Genomic DNA, 24,324 nt, shown 5'->3' with positions numbered 1-24,324 from the left:
TTTTATACAATTGTGTGAAAAAGAAATTACACCCTCTCTGAATTCTATGGTTTTACATATCAGGACATAATAGCAATCATCTGTTCCTTAGCAGGTCTTAATATAATTTTGCCCACTGGGTCTTAATTCCCTAAACTGTATTTGCGCTTAAACCCCTTTTCTGCAATTATAATGGGCGTCTGCTGCTCCAACTCCGCCGATTCAGTTCTTGGTTTGTGATCGGAGTGAGTGGGGATCCCTGGATTGGCCCTTCCCAGGTCTGATCCTCTTTTACTTCTTGCAGTCTGGCGATGTCCTAAAAAAGGTGCCAGACTGTAGCCTCTATGGCGTTCAATGGAGGAGTGTGCACCCGAATCACTCGTAGTAGGATCTCCTATATGCTGCTGTCTACGTCCTCTTGGTTTTCTCCGTGTTTTATCAGATGCACACTCCTCCATTGAACGCCAGGGAGGAGCTTCTTCACCTCCGTGATCTCTGATCTTTACTGGAAGCTTTAATCATGGATCTTGAATGATTGATTTTTCAGTTGCAAGCTCTATCATATTCTGCTTATTTGTTACTAATTATGCATGTGTTTTTTTGTATTGATTGTTTGTCTTTGCTCTGCATGTTTATTTTGTAATTTAGACTGTGCACTACCTAGTTTGTTTATGTTATTTACTTTTGTAGTATTAATATGTAGTTTCTTTGGTTATTAATGTCAGGATTATATACCTGTCCACTGGGGTATGCACAGTGTCACATTTGGTTTTGGTCCTCTTATAATGCTTTCTTACACACTGGGTTTGTTCACCACGTCACTGCATTTTTGCCACCAGAGTTGCGTTGCTCCTCCTTGTTTGGAGCATCGCGTCTCCATGGCAACGAGGGGAGCCATACTCTGGCTCTCTGATTAGATGCCGGAGCGCCGTGCGCATGCGCGGGATGTCGCTGGTTGCTGTGACGTCATGGGAGTTCGATTTTCGCGCCATGGGACACCTGCAGTGAGGTGAGGTAGGTGATTGTTTTAGGTATAAATTACTTTATTTGTCATGTTTTTCAGCCCTCACCTTAATAAAGACTGTGTGGCAGTCAAAACGTTAGTTTCTCTGGTTGAAATAAATTGCTACTTTTGCTAAAGTCTGTGTGCCTATTCATCTTTGGTGGCACCCATTTCACAGCTAAAAAGTGGTTGTCGAACTAAAATTGGCACAACAGTTGTATCAATGCTTGAGGAAGGGAGTGAGTACTCTTTGCTACTGTACTTGTCACTGTTGAAAACAAGATGCTGGTTTGATGGACAGTTTTATCTGACCTAGAAAGAGGCTAAATGATCACTATTTGCTATATGGGTGAATGAAGCATTGTATAGTAGAACAACATATTATAAAAGTACAAGTTAATACTATTGAAGGGTAAGAACACAAACACATGGACCTATTATCCAAAGCCTATTGCCTGGTGGAAGAGATAAAGACACAACACAACTAAATCTAAGAGCTTCATGAGTGTCAATGATTAGCCAAGAGGTGAAATAATGTGTTTTGAAAGGTTTGTGTCATTAGGAGTATTCCGGGTGGCAGAAATCATCTATAAAAACCCTGTAATTTAATTACACGTGGAAAAACTTACTCTTGTCTCCCAGGAGAAGGGGGCCGAGTGTTCATCCTGCCATGTTAGGTCCTAGAAGAAAACACAAGAAATGTGTTAATTTCGTGCCCTAGGGAAGAACCACAACGAATCCCTGTTGGAAAAGCTACATGTCGTTTACATCATCTATTCATTATATAACTATTAATAAACTTTGCAGTGGTATGAAGTATATCATTGCTTTACATACCAGCTTTTAACACCTTCATTGTAGCTGCATCTTGAAACTAGATTGATGAGGAACATGTTCAGGACAAGCCTCTCTACCACTGAAAGGTATTTTTTTAAAGAATCCATGTCCGGCACTTTTGAACAGGTGTTGCATAATGCACACAAAACATGGACAATCATGCTGTATACATTGCAACCTCTAAGAAAAAGTAGTAAGGACTGTTTAATCGTGTTATAGAAATAGAATCAGCATGTGCCACTCACTGAACTTCTACATCCACCTGTGATATTTCTTCACTTTTAAGGTTGTAGTAGAGACAATGCTGTACGCAGAACTTTTCAGGGTGCAAACATGTGGTTTGGACATTTGCCCCTAGAGCTGTGCCAGCATCATTTTAAGCCCTTCTCCTTTATCACTATTGGCAAGTGCTGACTTTTATACGTATGACTAAACAGGTCATTCCTAACACAATATAAAGAGGGTGGCTTGAAATGAGTGATTTTGGGAAATTAGTGATTTCCTGAGTAATAAGAACTTTATTTATATAGCACTTTTATCCCAATGGGTCTCAAAGCACTTCACAGTTCCAAAAAGGAAAATCGAAGAAAACATTTAAAGGTGTTTAAGAGACCAAACACAAGGAAAGATACAATATAGTATGGGACATTACTGTAGCTATTAAATGCCGGACAGTTGTGGTTCATTATTTAAATACATACCTTGCTACATCAGAGCTGAATTTTACAGAAGCAACAAAGTACTACACAGTAAATTGTGTCATGCGAGAGTAGAAAGTGTTCTCCAGTTTACTTACAGGGTTTCACACCTCTTACTTTGTTGATGCAGCATAACTAGCCCAAACACAAGGAGGGGAAAAGGGGAAGTGGAGGGGGAAGGAATACCCTCGCTACTGCTTGCTGGATGTGGCTATGTGGAGGTGCTACTATCAGGGGTATCAATGTCAAATAGAAAAAACAGAGAGAGAGGTAGAACCCCAAGGAGAGCACTCTACCAATGTGTAGCCAAAATGTATCAGAACCTAGTAAGGTGGGTGAGTAATGAATTAATTAAAACCAGAAACTTTAATTGAGTCTTAACTCTAAATATAAAATAATATGGGGAACACTATAGGTCAAGTAAAATACTAATGATAGCCAGTGTACAGTGAATTAATATTAAAAATGAGCAAAGCAGACCACAAAAAACTCTGTACTGTAAACCCAGAGTCTGGGATATGGCCGCACGATAACACTAGTGGTGTAGAGTAGATCCAAAGGATGGTTATAGGTCAAAACAGGTAACGGTAAGTGTCTAGTTTGTACTATGTCGTATGGCATAAATCAGCATGTCGATATCAACGCTGACTGTAGCAGTATACAGGTATAGCTGGTTACTTGTACAGGTTAGTGGTATTGTACCTATATCAGTAACACAGCACACAGAGTCAGTTATCTGTGTAAATAATGCCAAAAGCCGTGCCTGTTGGTGGTGGATCTCTATGTACAAAAGCCACATGATGTTAGTATGGTGCGTGAGTATTGTACACACAAGTTAGTGGTATTGTACCTATATCGCTAGCACAGCCCACAGAGTCAGTTATCTGTGTAAACAATGCCAAAAAGCCGTGCCTGTTTATGGTGGTTCTCTGTAAATATAAGCCACATGGTGTTAGTGCGGTGCGTGAGTGTTGTACACACACATACACGCAGCAGTATACAGGTATAGCTGGTTACTTGTACAGGTTAGTGGTATTGTGCCTATATCGGTAACACAGCCCACAGAGTCAGTTATCTGTGTAAACAATGCCAAAAGCCGTGCCTGTTCATGGTGGTTCTCTATATGTATAAGCCACTTGGTGTTAGTGCGGTGCGTGAGTGTTGTACACACACACACACACACACCATATCAGTGTCAGTATTAATCTAAAAAAGTGCACAAGTAGTGCCTGTTAACATGGATTGTGGTAGATTCGCGAAATTCATACACTCACACACATGTCAGGGAATATATTGACTGAATCAGTATTAATCTAAAACAGTGCACAAGTAGTGCCTGTTAACATGGAGTGGAATCACGCAATGCTTTGCTCATAACACACCAGACATACCTCCTATGTGGGGGGCTGGGCGCCTTTGGCAGCATGCCAGGAGCTCTCTAGTATCAGCCTCGGTGCGTCTGGTGATAGCTAAAAGTTAAGTTGATACCATCGGTAGCACAGCCATGCAGCTGAAGCTACTGGGTGCAGGAGGCGCTCCGACCGCCAGCGCATATGATGCCCCTTTGACGTCATTGCTTATACTTACAGAGAACCACCATAAACAGGCACGGCTTTTTGGCATTGTTTACACAGATAACTGACTCTGTGGGCTGTGCAATAGGTACAATACCACTAACCATCCTTTGGATCTACTCTACACCACTAGTGTTATCGTGCGGCCATATCCCAGACTCTGGGTTTACAGTACAGAGTTTTTTGTGGTCTGCTTTGCTCATTTTTAATATTAATTCACTGTACACTGGCTATCATTAGTATATTACTTGACCTATAGTGTTATAGTTTATATTTAGAGTTAAGATTCAATTAAAGTTTCTGGTTTTAATTAATTCATTACTCACCCACCTTACTAGGTTCTGATACATTTTGGCTACACATTGGTAGAGTGCTCTCCTTGGGGTTCTACCTCTCTCTGTTTTTTCTATGCAGCATAACTAGCTAAGAATCCAACCTCAGCCTTGAGTCAAAACCCTTTACGGGCTCCATCATACTGTGGCCTTCCAACTTCCTGCTAAAGAAAATTATATAGGAAGCCAAATTGTATTTTATTAAAACAGCTGAAGACTGGGCCCATGCCATCGCATAGGCATGAACACAATGTTCTGCTGTTCTATGGTGCACCAATTACCCTTTATTAAACTTGAAAAGCTTTGCATTACCATTGGTAATGGTCAAAAACTGAGGACTGATGTCCTATCAGGATTTTTGCCATTCACAATGGACTTCTAATGAATGAAGGCAGCACCCTGCATACATATACAGGCAGGCCCCATTCATACAGCGGGTTCGGTTCCAGGCCCCCGCCGAAAAGCGGAACATAGCATTTGTGCTCTCTGCACAAAAAAAAGCTATGTTCACTGGCGATATCCCGTCCCTCCTCCTTCCTACTCCATCCCAGAATGCAGCATTCTGCACATGCTGAGTCGGGCGGCCCGTTTTGCGCATGCGCAGAGTCGGCATTCCATTCTGCATATGCGCGGAAAAATGACTGCAGTCAAGAAACAGTACCATCGTATTGGCAGACCGCAGAGAAGCGGGTCCTACTGTAGTTATTGCTCTCCTGGTTTTGTTCATCATAACAAATGGACTGAAGGGGAATTAAGGAGAGGGCAGGGAATGGGAACAGGATCTCCTGTGACAAAGCATTCTGCTCTGTTAGGTAGACTCCCAAAACACAATTTAGATGGGATCTATTAAGTAAGCTTCAAAAATATCATTAACTACCATGAACATATATTATAGTTGATGGAATTTACAGGTATAACCCCTTTATACAGTTACTAACAACTTCTAAGTTATGCCATTGTCATGGAAACTTGTAACATAATGCGTGGGACTCACTTTTACAAGCTGCAGTCCCTATTTGTCCTATTTCCAACTTAACAGAAACCTTAAAACAAGAATCTTATACATCACTCCCAGTCCTGTTAATTCTAACAAAGTAAACAGCCGCCATGCAATGGTGACACAAAACCTGTGCAAATACAAATAGCTATGTTGGTAGAAGTATGTCGGCATTGGCAAGACCTCACCTAGAGGACTATGTTCAGTTCTGTAGACATTTCTTAGTAAATATATCCCTTATTGGCTTGTTAAATGTTTGCATTAACTACAAAGTTCCATTTTTTTTATATGTATTGGGAATAGGAAGGTGGACTGCTCATATGAATCTCAAATTATATAATTATGCAACGTTATCCTATAATAACAGTATTTTGACTTTCTTAATTTAAAGCAGCAATTCCTGTTTTTTGTTTTTACTAGCGTAAGAAGTTGAAATGTTCTATTTTCAGCTCCGGTGAACCCCGGTATCCATAATACATACCGGTAAAAGTCCCCCAGAGTGAAGAAAATAGCGGTATTAATCAATCACAGACATAACGCGGCCAATAGGCTTCCTAATTTTTCCCACAGAAGTCAATAGGATGAAGCTTCTGTATTAGCATTTCTAACAATTAAAAAGAATAGGATGTATTCAATGTTATGTAGCATAGCCTCCAGCCGCTACCTCTTACTTTGGCCCCCAACCTGGAGGGGTTTATTCCTCATGAAGGCTTAGTTTGCTATAGCAGCCTTGGATACACTTACTGTATCCAAGGACGGGCCTAGCAACAACCTGAGAGTGTCAGCCTGGGGCAGTATACTGGCTGGGTCACATGCAGTGATGTGACGCCTGTCAGTATCAGACTTGCCCTGTTATGGGGCATGGTTACAAGCCCAACCCCCAGGGTACATATTGGCACTCTCCCAGAAACCAGTGTGTCTCTTTCTTCCCCCTGTGGAGTGGACAACAACTACCCTGTATCCCACTAGGGGATACAGGAGGAGTATCAGAAGGGAACCTAGATGGGCCTCAACCTTAAGGAAACCTTCCAGGGAATGGGACTGCTGTAAGTTCTGGAATATGCAATAAACATACGTTGAACCATCTAAGAGTGTGATTCACTGCCTTGTGTTAAGTGAGGTGTTAGCATGGACCATCCTGCAGACACAGGATCCTCGCTGACTGGAGACGCTGCCAACAGAGAATGAAGCACCCTGAAAGCCTGTCCTGACTCTCCCCACACCATCACGGAGAAACTCAGAGACCTCCTGTTGCCTCACATGTATGCACAGCACTAGGAAACATACAGGTAAATGTGCTACAGTTATCTACTTTTTTCTTTTCCCACCTGTTACGTGGGACTGCCACTTTATCAGACCCTTAAATCTTTGGAAGCATGCATCAACCCTACACAGCCGATCATGTGATCACTGGCAACAAAAACCCTAGATTTGGTCTACTTAGATTTATGTGATCTACTTGGATTTTGCAACGGCTTTTAATTACAGATGCGACACAAGAGGTTAGTGTACAAAATAAAGGAAATTGGTCACGGTAAATTAAGATCTTATCTTGCATTAAAGGGGGTATTGATGCCAGGGAAGTAAGCATAATGATGCCACTGCAGAAAGCATTAGTAAGACCGCACCTTGAATATGGAGCACAGGGCCACCGACAAGGGAGAAGAGCTGGGACAAGGGTCCCGGGTCAGAGGTTAGGCTCAACTTCTGTGTCCAGCTGACGGGACTCTGGTTGTCACCTCCGGGCCCTGGTTCTCCCCAGCTGCTGCCTGCCTCTTCCCACGTCGGGCCTCCCTCTCCTGCCAGTGTGCTCTGAGAAGCTTCAGGCGTGCACCGGTGGGAGAGAGAGGAAGGCCCGGCGGGGAAGAGGCAGGCAGCAGCTAGGGCGGAGCCAGGAGCCGAGGCCCGGCAGCGGCAACCAGAGGTAAGTGGTAATTGTCTCTGGGATAAGGGGGGAAGGGGGAGTGGTATCTGGGTGGGTAGTGATTATTGCATCTGATGGGGTGGTAGTTGTAATTGTATCTGGGGGTAGTAATGGTAATGTACCTGGGGGGGGGGGTTAGTAGTGGTAATTGTATCAGAGGGGAGTAGTAGTAGTAATTGTATCTGAGGGGAGGTAGTGGTGTCTGTATTTGGGGGGCCTGTAGTGATGTCTGTATTTGTGGGATAGTGGTTTGTATTGGGGGTATTGTGTGTTTATTGTGGGGTGGTAATTATTGTGTGTGTGGGGTGGAATTGAGTTGGTATTGTACGGAATTGTGCATGTTTGGTAGGGGAGGAGGGGGAAATGAGTGCGAGGACGCGGGATCGAAGGAGCGGGATTGAGTGAGAGGGGGTAATTGAGCGAAAGCGAAGGGGAAAGAGTGTGGAAAGAGGGGGTGTTAGAGAGGGAAGCGCAGAGTGAGGAAGAGAGGAAGATAGAAATACAGGTGTGAAAGCGGGCACGGCAGGGGGGGGGCGAGGGCGGTTGAAACTCTAATCCTGAGCCCTGGGAAATCTGTCGCGGCCCTGATGGAGTATAGTTTTGGGCACCACTCTATAAATAATACATTATGGAACTAGAAAAAGAAGAGACACCAAATTAATAATGAGGAAAGGCTAGCTAAATGAAATGTGTTTACATTAGAAAAGAGGCGTCTAAGAGGGGATATGATAACTATATACAAAAATATTCAGTCAATACAAGGAGCCTTCCAAAGAAATATTCATCCCAAGGGCAGTGCAAATTACACAGGGTCATCCTCTAAGGTTGTAGGAAAGGAGATTTCACCAGCAACAAAGGAAAGGGTTCTTTACAGTAAGGGCAGTTAAAATGTGGATTCATTATGCACGGAGACTGTGATGGCAGATACAATACATGTCTTCAAAAAAGTTTGGACATCGTTTTAGAAAGGAAAGGTATACAGGAATATACCAAATAAGTAAAACATGGGAATGATGTTGATACAGGGAGAAATCTGATTGCCAATATTGGAGTTAAGAAGGAATTCGTTTTTTCCCCTTTTGGAGACATCATTGAATGATGTTTCAAAGAAGTTTTTTGTTTGCTTTCCTCTGTATCAAAATATTGTATCCGTTGTCTAAATTTAGCATAGGTTGAACTTGATGGATGTGTTTTTTTTCAACCTCATCTACTATGTAACGATGTCAAATCACACAGAGCAACACTACAGGTTCCTGTCACAGGAGTGGGAAGGTACAGAGGAGTAGTGTCCATAACAAAAATGTTTCACACTACAGTTGGCTGCACAAGGAAGGAGAAGGAATACAGCTAATGGGCAACATCACATATTCCAATCAGTGCAGAAACTTGAATGAATATATCTTAGCCAAGGATAAACTATATACAGTAGCCTTCTGAATGCTGCCAATAACAGATTGCACAATTCAGAATCTGCATACTTTACATGTAATTCATTGACTGCAAAATAATAGAGCGAGATATATATATATATATATATATATATATATATATATACACACACACACACACACACATCTATATATATATATATATATATATATATATATATATATATATATATATATATACACACATACACACACACTTTTTTCAAATTCTCTTTTGAGGGTAGCAGGTACATTTTATTTTTAAACTGCTACACACCTTACGTAGTTAAGGAAAGACCGGAAAACCTCAAACCGGGCCTCTGCCCGTAAGTCATTAAATAAAGTTAATCCGTTCTGGAAATCTAAATTGTGGATTAAAAGGGAACAAAACATTGTACATGGTGCTTCCTTCTATGGTTTATTTTTGTGTCTGGAATATATTTAGCACAGCTTAGATACGAAAGTTTCCATAACAGGCCATATAAACCTGCAATAGATCCTAAAGGATTGTAAACAAATCCAGTTTTTAGGCAATGTTTTGGCCACTTGTTGAAGACACAGGGTAACTACTTTAAAGGGGCAGTCACTCCTAAAACCTGAGTGAACTATTGTCAGTGGCATTTTTTCATTGCTTACATATAATGATAATATGTATGCATGCATGTATGCAACCCCTCTTTACCGGCTCCTGAAAGAGACCTACATCGGTATCACATATTTTTATAATGGTGGTGCTCAGCCTCTATTTACAATCTCAGGGCACCGGTACCCGGGCATGCTGGGTATTTATGCAAAAATGGTAGTAAGGAAGGGTGCCAGGAACTTTATTGGTACAAACTGGAGCATTATTCATTGCATTGATTCGGCTCCACATGTAAGGACATCTTCTCTTCAGACAATAATGAGAGGCAAATAATATAGTTGCATTTGCTATTCTTCCCTGGAAGCTCTCATCACTATCCCAGTGAGGTTCTAGACTTGGTACCCTTAGCTCTGGCTCTGAGTGGTAGTCCCTTCCCCGCTTTTGGATTTGCTGCTTACCACCAGGACCCATAGTAGGGCTACTCCTATTTTCAGGGATCACCTTTTCGCAAGGTATCGGAGGGGGCTCGTATTTAGAACTCTTATGGGATAATCCCACGGTGCTCCGGAGACCTTTATTTAAAAGGATCTCCCCCCCCCCCCCGGAGTACCATTGTATCCTCCATCTTTCAGGGCAGACGACTAACTAAACTCTGACTATGGCTATGACTAGAGGGGCACGTTCAACGCTGGCCAATCCTCTCGTCTCGATCCCAAATTTACAAAGGTCTTTAACAGAGTTCGGAAAGGCATCAGGTTATAAGATCAATAACGACAAGTTGGAGGTCCTGAACATATCCCTCCCTGAAGGCGATATTAGACTTCTTCAAATGAAGTTCAAATATAAATGGGGAAATTCTCATATCAAATATCTAGGGATTAAAGTCACGAGATACTACAAAAAAAAAAAAAAAAAACTATCACTTTAACTACCTTTTGAACTGGAACAAGCATCAGATATCATGGATGGGCAGAATAATTTCAGTGAAAATGAACGCCTTACCCAGGCTATTATACTTTTTTTTTCATACACACCCGATCCATATACCAAATGGAGAATTAAGAGCCTTGCAGACTATAATTTTTCAATTCAAATGGCAGGGTAAAAGACCTAGAGTAGCTAGATCAGTGATGTTATCCTCCAGTGAAAGAGGTGGATTGGGGCTCCCGGACCTGATAAGATATTATCATGCCGCCCAATTAAGACAAATCGTGGTCAGGAATGCAGACCAAAATCAATTCTGCTGGGTAGCTATAGAGACTCAGTATTCGAGAGACCCCCCTTGCCACTTTCACTTTGGTTGACTGAGAAATAAAGAGTCGGACCAGAAACCTCCGGTCCTAGGACCGATGAATCTAACTCGTGTCTGGACTAAAACTATCTCCCAATTTATTCCCCTTTTCGATAATCCAAATTTCCCACCAGGCTGTGACACAAAATCTTTCAATGAATTTAAAAATAAAAATATTACAAAGATAGAAGACTTCCTCCACAAGGGTAAATTCTTAAATTTCCACAAACTTCGTCCAAAATTCAATGCCTCAGACCTTCTCTTGTTCAAATACCTACAAAGCAGACATTATCTCCACAAAGTTTCAAGGAAATTGGAGCTCCCAGAACTTTCTAATTTCGAATTACTATGTAAAAAAGGGTCCTATCAGAAACACCTGATAACAATGATCTATGCAGGGTTGAAAGCAGCTGGAAACACTCCAGACCATAGATATATGACCAAATAGGCCAATGAATTAGGTATAGATATCAATAGGGAGGACTAGGAAGATATCTGGGAAAATGCAGCTAATACCTCCATCTGCACAGTAACAACTGGAGAATATTTATAAAATAATCTAATCTGTGGTACCTCACTCCAAAGAGGCTCAAGAAAATCTACCCTGAGACCTCTGATCAATGTTGGAGAGGTTGTGGGCAAGTAGGAGATATGGTCCACATATGGTGGAGCTGCCCGATTATCCAAAGATATTGGATTGTCATCCAAAAAATTATTAACAATACAACAGATCTTAAAATTCCTTTAAACCCACTGACTTACCTACTGGCGAAACCGATAGAAGACGTAAGTCATACAAGATGTTTGATCTCCCATATACTGACAGCTGCCAGGTGTTCTATTGCAGGAGCATGGAAAAGCCTATTTACCCCCTACAGATTATCGGTGGAAAGAAGAATCAATGAAGTGTTGATGGAGAGGCTCACGGCCTTCCTCAAACATTCCAGTACAATGTTGAAAATCCAATAAAAATTTGAAAGAAAAAAAAAGTGACCAGATTAAAAAAAAAAAAAAATGGTTCCATCCGCTTTGATGGAACAGTGAACACAAGCTCCCTCTATAAAACAAAGCAAAGATCAAATGATAATTCCTGAAGGACTGGCTGACCTCATGACGTTCAGGGAATGCCTGAAGGAAACTCTAATGTTTTTAATGACTCTATGGTACTTATACTATAAACTTCTATACTTAAACTATTTTGTAATAGACTGTTAACTGTCTAAAAGCAGCAGCCGACCACATTAGTCACAAACACCATGACTAACACACTGTACATGGTCTAGGTACTGACAGCAACTCTGCAACAAGTCACAAAAACGAGTGTAAGAGACGTGTTCAGAGGTATGCAATGGAGACTGTTTTAAGGTGAAATTAAAATAAGGCTTTATTGCCTGTTTCCTTAAGTAGCACAGCAAACATATGGAAACAAAAAAAACAACAAACACCTATCCCTGTGTAAGGGCTAACTTACTTCCCCAGTCCCTATCTGCAGGGCTGGAGGAATAATCCCATTACCACCCTATTCCACAAAGTCTCAAGAGATACTTTAAAGCAGGTGGCCCTTCATGTCAGTCTCTGGTAGGTACCTGGGTCCCCTGTGTCCAAGAATATAAATCTCTGGGTGTCTTGATCTCAGCACCCCTTTGTGCTCAAGACAGTGTCTGTGTGCAGGCTTCTCGGCTTTCCTGTGTCAGCTCAGGAATCTGTCTGTACTTCCTTGGTTCAGCCCCACGTGTGAGACTAAGGAATCCTCACTTCCGTCTCAGAACAGGCTATTTCACAGAGCTGTGATTAGCAGGTGGGGTTGATTTCACCAGCAATTAACCACCATACTACTGGATTAGAGGCAAGTCTGTTTAACAGGGATAAGACCCTGTTACAACGAGAAACTCTGAATAGGGGAGGGGCAGCAGTTATACTGTTCTAGCTCTAAGAGCCGTCGCAAAGTCTGGGGGAAACAAAAGTCACGTTAGGGGCAGGACTGTTCTTCCCGACGGGGTGCTTATTGTTCTGGCTTCTGCACACTGCTCAGGGATGCTAATGTCATTACCTGGGCGCCATGAAAAAGTGGGCAAAATGCCAAAATATTGTTATGCCTATTTGTGACCCAAGCTACCGGATACAGTCTATGGACGCATGGGACCACAAAGGGGGAAGACCGTCAAACAGATGTTTTATGTACATGACACTGATGGAAAAAGGCAACCAGCCTAGCTTCCCAGGGTTTCTGGTAGTCTGGCTGCCTACCACAATGTGTATTTTGTTAGGTTTGTCTCTAGCTACAAAAGGAGCTAAGAATCCACAATTTTGTATTCAAATGACAAAGCTCTTGAAAGAGGACTTGGGTGACTGACTTGGGGGCGTTTCTGGGTCAATAAAGTACACTGGTTTTGGTTTACCGTCGGTACTTCCCTGGGGAGATGGTGGGCTGATATGAATGTCTGGGTGGAGCCTATGTGGGGTCTGCTGATGGGCTATTTGTAACCCATATAGTTCTCTCCCCTTGGCTTCACTTGGCAGTATTAGTTCAGCTACCATGCTTTCAGGCATAGGGCGGTTGTTTATTCATATATCAGTGGAATAAGACATTCCTGCAGGGGTTAACTATGGGAGGGTGTTATTTAATCACCCTCATGTGGAACATCTTGGGCATCATTTAGCCACTTATCTTTAGTGTGTGTTTAATATGTATATATGTATCTGTGTTGATATAAGTATTGTTGGGTTGATGTAATGTATGTTTAGTGTAATATGTCTAGTGATAGGGAATCATGTCTTTTTATAATCCATTAATACTGTTTAATTCATTTTTAAGTTGTTTAATTGGAAAGGGTATATAAGAGCAGACATGCACATCCTGTTTGAAACCCCTGAGGAAGTAAAGTTCGCTTTACAAAACGCGTGGGGTGGGTGCAGTCAGTCACCACTTTTTCACCGTGAGGAGTGCCAATACACAAAATAAGCTGTAGTTGTATAACGAGCTGTCAGTCCTGCAGCAGAGGAGTTCTTGCTGTCGAATACGCGCGCGGGCGTTTGCTGTGGAGGGGAAGAGGGCTCTGAGTGCGGGGGATTCGCTACATGTAATCTAGTAGCGTGAGTGCCCCAGCCCGATCGCTACCCCCACCGCTGCAGGTCACGTGAGCGGCATAAGTGAGACCCGGATGTTCGCATCAACGGCGCCAAAGTGAAAATCTCAGCGGAGCATCTCCCTGCTGCTGTTTGGAACCAGGACTGTTGTTCTATCTGCCCGTTGTATTCCTGCTTTTTGTAAGTAGGATTCTGATTTTACATCATTGGAAGATCAGCTGTTCGTGTTTGTCACTCTCATGGTTCTATATTTTGTATGATAAATCTGATTATATTTTAATAAATTACTGTTATAGTTTATCACTAGGTGTTGTTTCAGTGTATGTAGCATTGTAGTGTTATAGCATAGATTGTCATTACCCAACTGTTATATGCTATGATCTGTTTTTGTATCTCGTTCCATGGTTTAAAAGACCGTCTGTGCAGCTTCACTGAGGATCACAGGACTTTCAAATTGGACATTGATTGATGGTCAGAGTATCACTGTTTGTTTATTTGGCACCAGGTTTATTTGTTTTATGTATTGTTTCTGTCTGTACTAGGCAGTAGGTTACCAGGCGGCCTAGCCTTTATGTAAAGGTTTTTTTCACTTATTACTATTATTGATTATCACTAATTAGTATAGAAGCTTTAGCACTAATATCACAATATTTTTTTTAGTTTGAATGTCAGCAAGCCAACCTTGAAATAAATTCACCATTTACAGGCAACCAGTGCAGAGAACGGAGAACAGGTGTCATGTGGCAAGAATGGGTTTTGGTTTTAAACAACCTGGCCACAGCATTTTGCACCAGCTGCAGCGCTTTTCCGGAGGACCCAGGTAGAGTGCATTGTATAGTCCAGGCGTGAGGACACAAAGGCATCAACGAGCGTAGTTAGATCCTCTGGGAAATCAATTGCTTAATCCTGCCTATGTTCTTTAGATAGAAGAATGAAGATTTGATCACGATTGACACCTGATGTTTAAGGGTCAAGTCACAGTCAAGGACAACACCAAGATTCCCCACACGAACAGAGTTTAGCAACTGGGAGCCCCCATGCTTAAGGCCAGTGTGTTGACATAGCTGTTGACGGAAAGCATCCACCACTTCCGTCTTAGCAGGATTCAACCTCAACCAACTGGCACTCATCCACTCTAGGAGCTCAGATAAACATACATTGAAAACTGATAATGAGTCCTTAGTGCCTGGTGCAAAGGACAAGTAGAGTTGGGTGTCATCTGGATAGCAGTGATAACCCAGGTCATGCCGTAAGATGTCACCTAGTGGCAGCATGTACACTGCGCATAACATAGGAGATAGGATAGAACCCTGTGGCACTCCACGTGACAGGGGAATTGGTGCAGAGGAGTAAATTTAGTGAGGGCTGTTTCAATGGAGTGAGCAGTGCGAAAGCCAGATTGTAGAGGGTCTAGGAGAGAATAGGTTTTGAGAAAATGTAGCCAGCAGGAGAATACAAGACGTTCAAGGAGTTTAGAGGCAAAAGGCAGGAAGGAGACAGGTCGATAGTTAGAAAGACAGGTAGGGTCAAGCTTGCTGTTTTTGAGTAATGGTATAATTGTTGCATGCTTGAAAGAGGAGGGAAAGGTACCGGAGTAGAGGGAGGAGTTAAAAATGTGTGTGAGCGTAGGGAGTATATTAGGACCAAGAGGTTTTAGGAGATGGGATGGAATGGGGTCAAGAGAGCAAGTGTTAGAGAGAGAAGAGGAGATCAACAGCGACACATCCTCCTCTGAGACAGTGGAAAAAGAGTCAAGAAAGGCAGGAGGAGAGTTAGAAAGCGGTGTAGAATGGGAGGAGGAAACAGAAGGTATGTTCTGACGTATGGATTCCATCTTTTCCTTAAAATAATCAGCAAAGTCCTGAGGTGAGATGGAGGAAGAAGAGGCAGCTGAGGGTGGTTTGAGTAGAGAGTCAAAGACAGAGAAGAGTTGGCGTGGGTTAGACTTGTGCGTGTTGATTAGTGACGAAAAGTAGGTTTGTTTAGCTTGGGAGAGGGCAGAGTTGAAACAGGATAGCATAAATTTGTAGTGAAGGAAGTCTGCGAGAGAGTGAGACTTCCTCCAGAAGCGTTCAGAGGAACGAGTGGAGGAACGCTGCATGTGCGTGTGGGAATTTAGCCAGGGTCTGGGGTTAGAAGGGCAAGGACGGCAGAGAGAAAGCGGGGCATGTAGATCAAAAGAGGAGGATAAGGCACAGTTGTAGTTCCTGACCAGGTTGTCAGGATCTGTAGCAGAGCTGAGAGAGGAGAGGGAGGAGTGTAAAGGCTGGTAGGTTAATAGAGCGCAGGTATTAAAAGAGGTCTCCTCTCTCCCCCACCTCCCACTTTATCTCGCCTTCCCAAGCAAAACCTATATTTCTGGACAAATTGAATTTTGAAGAATATGTAATCAAATTTAATTTAAAATTCGAAGGCACATTTTGCTAAATATGCGCAGAACAAATCTAATGGCAGATTAGGATGTATTCACCCAACTTTAGTGCCCAAATCATTTTTGGATTTCCCTGTGCAGATCCAATTTTGGTAAAAAAAATAAAAAAAAAATCTGTGGATTGGATCTTGACAAGTTTGCCCCATCTCTACTTTTTAGTGTGATTTACAGTATAAGGAGCTCTTATCACCTGTGTATCACCTTCTACAATACTCATCAACTGCGAGAGTTGCACAAAAATTCTGGATGTAGGTTAATCATTTATTTCAACCAACTGATTTATACATGTCTAATAGCTGGCACCTTGAGAACTCAATGAGGGACATGCATCAAGGCAAATTTGAAGTCAAATTTACATAAATTGCATCTCTCTGCATCAGTACCAGGGATTCAGTAAGCTCTAATAAGGGATATCTGTCACAAAGTATTACCCAGCCATGTAGCAAGTTAGCAACAAGGCATTTAAGTTTAAGGCAGTTCAGCATGAAGACAAGCATCTGGAGATGGGGTTAGCTCAGCAGTGCGCAAACTGGGGGGCATTATTTAGGGGGGGCGCAGGCCGAAGAAGCTGTGCGCGGGCGGCCGAACAGGATAGTGCAGGTTGCAGCCATGTGATGGCGTGTGTGCACGCGCGGGGGCTGCGAAGGTACGGTGATGTCAAACGCCCCTCCTTACGGTGTCTGCCCTGTAATAGCGCTGTGTTCCTGCTCTCCTCCGCTGGCAACCTGCTTCGCTGCGATCCTCTGCAAGTGAAAGGGTAGGCTGCCACTATATAGCAATCATACTATGAATGTACAATTATAATTTTTTTTAAAGTGAACACAACATTGAAAACTGATATAAATAAATAATACATAATACTGTAGGTAGGAGTGTGGATGACACTGGGGACAGCAAGCCAAAGAGCAGGGAGAATAAAAAGGCAAAATGGGAGAAGGAAAAAAGGGAGGGGAAGGGGAAAAAAAAAGGGGGAGGGGAGGGTGGGAAGGAAGAGGGAAGGGAGGTAGCAAAGAGGTGGATGAATGCCCCCCAAAAGGATTGCCTTTGTGCACGTACGCTCTCTCAAGCTTGGCGAGACAAACAAAATTGACTTTGAAGTGCGTTCAGCGGCAGTCAATGCGCGCGCACACACACACACATATATTGTATTGTATGTCTTTATTTATGTAGCGCCAAAAGTGTACTCAGCGCTTCACAAAGAATACAGTACAGGGAATTATAATTATACAATAAGTGCAGCAAAATCAGACAATAGGAAAGGAAATCCCTGCCCCGAAGAGCTTACAATCTAAGGGGTTTAATGGGAAACTTACAGAGACAGTAGGTGAGGGAGTAATTATACATATACACACACACACACACACACACACAGTACGGCCCTGCGTCTTGGCGATCCGCCAATGAGGATCCCAGCGTGAGCGGGATGACTCCTCATAGGAACCAATACAAAGAAATTACCATAACACACACAGCAATAGTAATAACAATATCATTTACCAGCAGGTCCCTGCTCATAACACAGTACCCCTGTGAGTTCCCCCAAAGTACTGAGGGTGTCCTGGGCACCTAGAACCCCGGTGTCCACAGAACAATTCCCACCCCGAAGTGTGTGAAGGTAGTGCTACCCTCCCTGAAGTGTGGTGGGGCACGGTGTTACCTTTCTGGCTACCACCAGGGAATTAGGGAGATCCTCTGTTAGCAGAGCCGCATCCGTAGTCCCACGATGCGGGGTCTGCAAAACTCCCCTCATGCCTTACAGGTGGTGGTCACGTGCGGTCTCGCCCGAAGGTTGCCGCATGGACATTCGCCTGACGGCGCGGTGGCGCGGGTGATCTACAAGAGGGAGAGTTCCTATCTAGGGCCTTCCCTACAATACTACTCTGTCGGGGCCTAACTGGGGCCTTAGGGCAAAGTTCTGACCTAGTCCAGGGGCTTACTTGCTCCCTGGACACGTCCAACCTCCATGCTGGCTTCCTCAGGACTGACTCGCGGGCTCCCAGTCAGCGGAGGAAATCCTGCTCTCAGCTCTCCCTTTCTGGCGTCGCCAATCCCAAAATGGCCACCGCAGCACACAGCCCCATAGCGTTATATGCGGCGCCAGCCTCAATATGGCCGCCACAACTTTCTCCCGATCTCACAGAGCCTCAGGCGACCTGGAGCACCAGTGGACCGATGCAGGGCAGCTCCCCCTCCTCTGGGCAGGTACATACATATATACATACATATATACATACATACATACATACATATATACACTGAGTCTGAAATACAATGTCAATAATTTAGTTTACTACCGTTGAATATTGGTATAGGAATGTCAATCTTTCCCCATTGATGTTGTTACAACTAGAGACATATTTTATCTTTACTGTAAATAAAAATATTAAAAGTAGGTGTCCAAGTGTATGCTTGTCAGCCCTCCAACACCACTCCCTTTGGTAAAAGTCACAGCCGGTGAGCCACACATTATTTACAGCTGGTGACATATTTCAGATTTGATTATTCATGAAATAATGAAGGGAGGTGCATCATATATGCCTGTCTGCCTCCCACACCACTCCCTTTGAAAGTCATAGCCACACATTCATTTAGAATCTCACCGACAATTAACTGATGTACGTGATGTGAACTAGTGGTCAGTTAATAGTACAGCCATATTATTTTTCTGAAAACCATCTTAAAAAAAAAATCTGACTTATACACACAATTTTAAGGATTGTCACTCTATCCGGGAGACTTGATAAGTGCTATTGGCTCTACCATGCTTGTCATATCGCTACGGTTTATGGACTTTCCTTCCCAACTCTGGGTGGGGACATCAAATTGGAATTAAATCTTGACCTCGTTGTATCTACAGTGTAATACTGTTTCTATCCCAGGCTGCACAGATTGTCAGAGGGACTGTATTCCAATTAGAATGGTCCTGCTAATTAAAAATGGAACAATCTTCCTTAAACAAATGTAATCAGATGTAAAGTGAACATTAAGCTGTTTTGGTTACTTGGCAAATTAAGAACAATAATCTTTCTGATCTGGGCCTTTGAATGGAGCAGTGCTGGTCATGTACCCCCCTTATCTCTGCAAGAGGACCTCATGAAGATGCGGAGAGAAGAGGAGAGCTTAGCCACTGGAAACTCAGGTTCAGCACAAAGTGACATCGCACAAGACGGGTAACCAGAGGAAATTAAACTTCTCACATGGCTCATCTTATGTTTACAAAGTTAACTTAATTAATTATATAACATTATTATAAAATATTTACGAGTTTGAGGTTTGTAAAAAAAAAAAAAAAAAAAAAAAAAAAAAAAATTATTCGTCACAGATTGAACTCGTTAAACATGTCACTGCCGTGGTTTCATTTTGTTTCCTGGAGGAACGGCACATTTAAGAGAAGATGGGATTGAACGATTCACCATTTGACAATCCCCATATTGCTTTAGTTGCATTGCTCCATTTTGTTGTTCCAGATTAAGGAAAAAAAGACAAAAGTAACGTTTACTTTAGCCAATTTAAAGGGGGATAGAAACCATTCTCTCACCCTATATAAAAAATAAGGCAAATGACAGGAGCCGTAGAATCCCAGTACACTTTAGTTTAGGGCAGGGGTTTTTAACTCCGGTCCTCAAGCCCAGGTCAGGTTTTAAGGATATCCCAGGTTCAGAGCAGGTAGCTCAATCTGTGGCTCAGTCGAAAACTGCACCAGCGGTGCTGCAGAAGGGATAGCCTTAAAGCCGAACCTGTGGGGGTGACTTAGGGACTGGAGTTGAAAACCCCTGCTTTAGAGGAATGGTGCAATGCTTCTATCTACGATTAAAAGCAGCAGAACACGCTGCATTGCATTTGTTTTGTACACAGGCACTTGTTGCTAATGTATAGCTGTCACATTATCTTGAACAGCAGAATAAATCCGTATTTAAATAAGGATTTATTCTGCTGTTTAAGATAATGTGACAGCTATACATTAGCAACAAGTGCCTGTATGCAAATTAATGGACAAATAAAGGCGCAGGCTCTCACATAGCAACATATATAATGAATTAGGTATCTAGTCATGTAACATCTGTCATTTATAACCATTGTATCACAAACTCAAGAAATATTTGAAAGCTATTGAAATAGAAGCTTTTTTCTTCTTTTTTTTTTTAATCCTGTTCATCAAAAGAAAGCGCCTCAAACCCTTCACCCCCCGCCGCCCTAAAAACAGTGAGGACTAATGCTTAACTATGAACAGTATTATTTACCCTTTGCCCGCACACATTTACCTCTTCTGCTTCTCTTATGTTGGCCCTTTTAATTTACCCTTAACCCTCCTTCACCTTCACCCATTACATTTGCCCCTAATTATTTATTATATCCCCCTTCTTCCAGCTACTGTCAAGTCTGAACTACTAAAAGACGACCCCAGTGCAACAATATCTCCTCCCCCCCTCCCCCACCACCCCGAGGGCAGCACTGAGCTTGAAAACTCCTGCTACCTCATCTTCTGCAGTGCATAGGGTGTCCCGGTGCAAGGCACCTGCTGCACATGTGGTAGTTCCGACCCTGCTATAACGTAACCCTCTGAGTGCCCACGGACGTAGCTGCTACGTGATGGGGTCTCGCACTCCAGTGGCCCTCTGACATGTAGCCAAGTGAATCTTATTGCTAATTTTTGTAGGGGAGACTGCGTTCATTGCTCCTTGTGATCACATCACGTCACATGATCACGAGAGCCGATGGGGTTAGGGTCTATCCCCCTGAGCCAGTCCTGCCCTATTTAAAAAAAATATATACATATGTTTTTCTCGTGTTAAAAAAAACACAAGTTTCTTTAGCTCTAGCTTTTGCGGTTGCCATGGTAACCCATAGACTGCACTGGGCTCTGTGGAGAGCTTCATTTTAAACTTCTAGGCACTAAGTATTTCAAACCGCTTATATATCTGCAAAGCATCAGATTACAATACAAAAACAGCTTTGGAAAGGACAAGGAGAGATCCCTTAAATAAGTCAAATACAAACAAAATGGCGATTCACAGACTGCTGCTTTAAAGCGATTATGTTTTTCAGAGACTAACTTAGACATCATTAAATGAGACGTTAATAACCCCATCCTCCCGTTAACTTATTTTCTATCGTAAGCTATTTTGTATATTTTGCTGACACAATACCTTAGATCAGGGGGGCGCAAACTTTTTTCCCTGCGCCCCCCTGACGGCTGTCCCCTCGCTCCCGCGCCCCCCCCAACCCCAACTTACCCGCGCTCCGGCGTAATGACGTCACGTTGCCATAGCAACGTGACGTCACATGACCGCGCAGCGTCATTTTGACGCCGCGTTGCCATGGCGACACCGGGAGGAAGCCGCCGGAGCCACGGGTAAGTATGGTTTACAGAGGCCCTGCAGCTCCCCCGGCACTTAATTTAAGTGCCTTCGGGAAGCGCGCGGGGCCTCTGTAAACCCCGCGCCCCCCGTCGGCAGTCTCGCGCCCCCCCTGGGGGTCGCGCCCCACAGATTGCGCACCGCTGCCTTAGATTGTAAGTTCTCCGGGGCAGGGATTTCCTTTCCTATTGTCTGATTGTGTTTGTTGCACTTATTGTATTATAATAAAGGTATACATACATGCTCATCTCTCACTCCCATTACCTCCTCCCCATCCTTTTCTCTCTACCATTAACCACTTAATCGTGTCTCTTCCCCTCCCTCCTTTCATCAGCTCTCCATTTCCCTTGTTAAGGCTAAGGCCCCGCTGCCTCAGACCATGCGCCCGCACTGCAGAGAGGCGGCGCGTGGAGAGGCACTTGACCGCTATCTGCGGTCTGTAGGGAGCTGGAGCAGGGGTGGGGCGTGGCCAAGACGGGTTGGGGGGGGCGCAGCCATGACAGGGGCTAATGTCACTCTCCAGGCTGTGTTTTCCCCGCGGATGTCACAGCCTCCCACCCGTCTCCGGGAGAGACAGTGAGCGGATCTGTGCCCCGTCACCCCCTCAGCAAACACGGGGAGAGGGTAGCCGCCTCCATCCCTCCCAGTAGCCGCCTCCCTCCCCGTAGCTGCCTCCCTCCCCGTAGCCGCCTCCCCTCCCTCCTCATTGGCCGACTGCTGCACCACGTGACGCGTCAGCGCTTCTGATCACCAGAAGCTTGCAGCATCGGCCAGCTGACGCGTCACAGCACATAGTCAGTCACGTCGGAAGGAGCCAGCGGGGACCTCCAGACTGGAGGAAAGGGGTCGGTGGCCCACGGCCTTAGCAGAGATGCTGGGCCTACTGCTCAGTTCATTCACACAAGATCTGTCCCTCCCCCTTCTCTTTCACATGCCATTCCTCCATCCTCTCCCCCAGCCCCAGTTATGACATCGCGCTTAGCAGCTCCACCTCGGCTGCCCATGCTGTAATGCCTGCCTGGGACTCCAATACCTTTTACCAGGGGAGTCAGACAGGGCAATTTTGTCTGAAGCATCAATGTAGAATAGCTTTGCTGGTGGAGATGGTAGTCAAGGGTGGAATTACAATTGGTGCAAAGTTCTGGGCCCCCGTAACCTTAAGGACCCCAATTGCACTGCCTGTCTCCCAGCTGGTCCAGCGCTAAGGCTGGGTGCGCTCTCCATGCATGGAGAGCGCTCCAAGCACGAGTGCCGGGTGTCCTGCATTTACGCGCGCGCGCGGGGGGGGGGGTGTATTGCGGGTAGTTGAGCGTGCGGGAAAGTATAATTTTTTTGTTTACCTAAGCGCCAAGCATGTGTGTCCGCGCCAAGCATGTGTGTCCGGGACTTATATACATATATGTAAGTAACCGCCGCATGTGCCACCCACTCAGCACTCAATGGTTGTTGATACCCACCGAGCACTGATAAATTGCGATACAGAATTCTTAGAGTTGCGCATCCTGACACATGGATGAAAATTGCATGTAAGGAGCGGTGGAGCCCCAAAAATATCTACAACAGGCACCCCCTACCCCCCTTACTAGTTTTTACTACTGATACTAGCAAAGCATTGCAGTAAATTGGTTAAAAGTGCCCTCTGTCATTTGTATCTGCTGATCCCCAATGCCAGTGAACTTGAAGCGCGGTTTTAAAAAACACACAGATAATCATGAACATGGTACACACACACATTAAAAAAACTCTGATATAAACACACACACACACACACACAGAGATATATACTAGGATATGCAGAATCACACATGTACACCAATACATGTACAAAGATGCACGAATGCTTTTATACCCAGCTGAAATAGTAGGAATAGCAAGTGATTTTTGCTTCCATGGGTGCTTTATTAAATCATATACAATATTCTTCAATGCTGTGATTTTTATAATGTAGCAGGGCTTTTGAGACAGGATTCTCAAATCCGGAACTATCATGGGCTAAATGGGAAGCTTGGCAGAATTTGTGTCTCTGGCCTTCATTCACTGCTTATACCTTTATTATATCATTCACAACCCATTCTCGTCTTTATTCTTATTTTAAACTCTCTTGCATTTGCAATATTTTGTACTTTCCTACATCTCCCCGTCATTATTTTTTTTCTTTTTTAATCTCCCCATCACCATTCTCCCATCCACTCCCTGTTATGACTACCCTACATTATTTGCCCCATCCAACACCTCCTCTGTCATTTGTCTTCATTTACCCAACGCTCACATGTTCCCCGTCATGCTCAATATTTATTCTTGTTTGTCCCCACTTTAAAAAGAAGTGGCTCAGTAAGTAAGGCTGAGTCCCCGTTGGCGCGGAGCGCGCTCACGCTTGGAGAGCACTCCAAGCATGAGCGCAGGGTATCCTGTCATTTATGCGCGCGGGGGGGGGTTACTGAGCGCGCTGGAAAGTTAGATTTTTTTGGTTTACATAAGTGCCGAGCGCTGGTGAGCGTGTGTGAGGGGGACTTACATATATCTATATATGTAAGTAACCGCGGCAAGCGCCGCCCACTCAGCGCTAGTGGGGACATAGCCTTAAGGCATTGACTCATAAAACAACGACATGGTCACCAACACTGACTCCTGGTGTCAGCTCCTTATGACCTTGGCCAAGTCACTTTATCTCCCTTTGCCTCAGACACCAATCATCGATTGTAATTTTGGCCGAAGCCATCGAAGCAGGTAGCGTGCCCCAAAAAATTTCCTAGGTACAGGGTTCCATTGGTAGAAAAGTGCTTCATGAAATAAAATGAATATCT

General features: G+C 43.8%; 1 protein-coding gene across 2 annotated transcripts in view; it reads right to left on the bottom strand.

Annotated features, from left to right (window-relative positions):
• C4H1orf198 (chromosome 4 C1orf198 homolog) overlaps positions 1 to 24,324 on the bottom strand; it is a 53,176-nt gene that overhangs the window by 28,014 nt on the left and 838 nt on the right. For both annotated transcript variants that reach the window (XM_075596586.1, XM_075596587.1), the window contains exon 2: positions 1,612 to 1,662. In XM_075596586.1, the coding sequence (XP_075452701.1) occupies positions 1,612 to 1,662 (51 nt within the window). The remainder of the gene's footprint in view (positions 1 to 1,611; positions 1,663 to 24,324) is intronic.

This window comes from Ascaphus truei, chromosome 4 (assembly GCF_040206685.1).
Source record: "Ascaphus truei isolate aAscTru1 chromosome 4, aAscTru1.hap1, whole genome shotgun sequence".
Lineage (NCBI taxonomy): Eukaryota > Metazoa > Chordata > Amphibia > Anura > Ascaphidae > Ascaphus > Ascaphus truei.
Note: the sequence above shows the minus strand (reverse complement) of the source record. Positions and strands in the feature narration are given on the sequence as shown.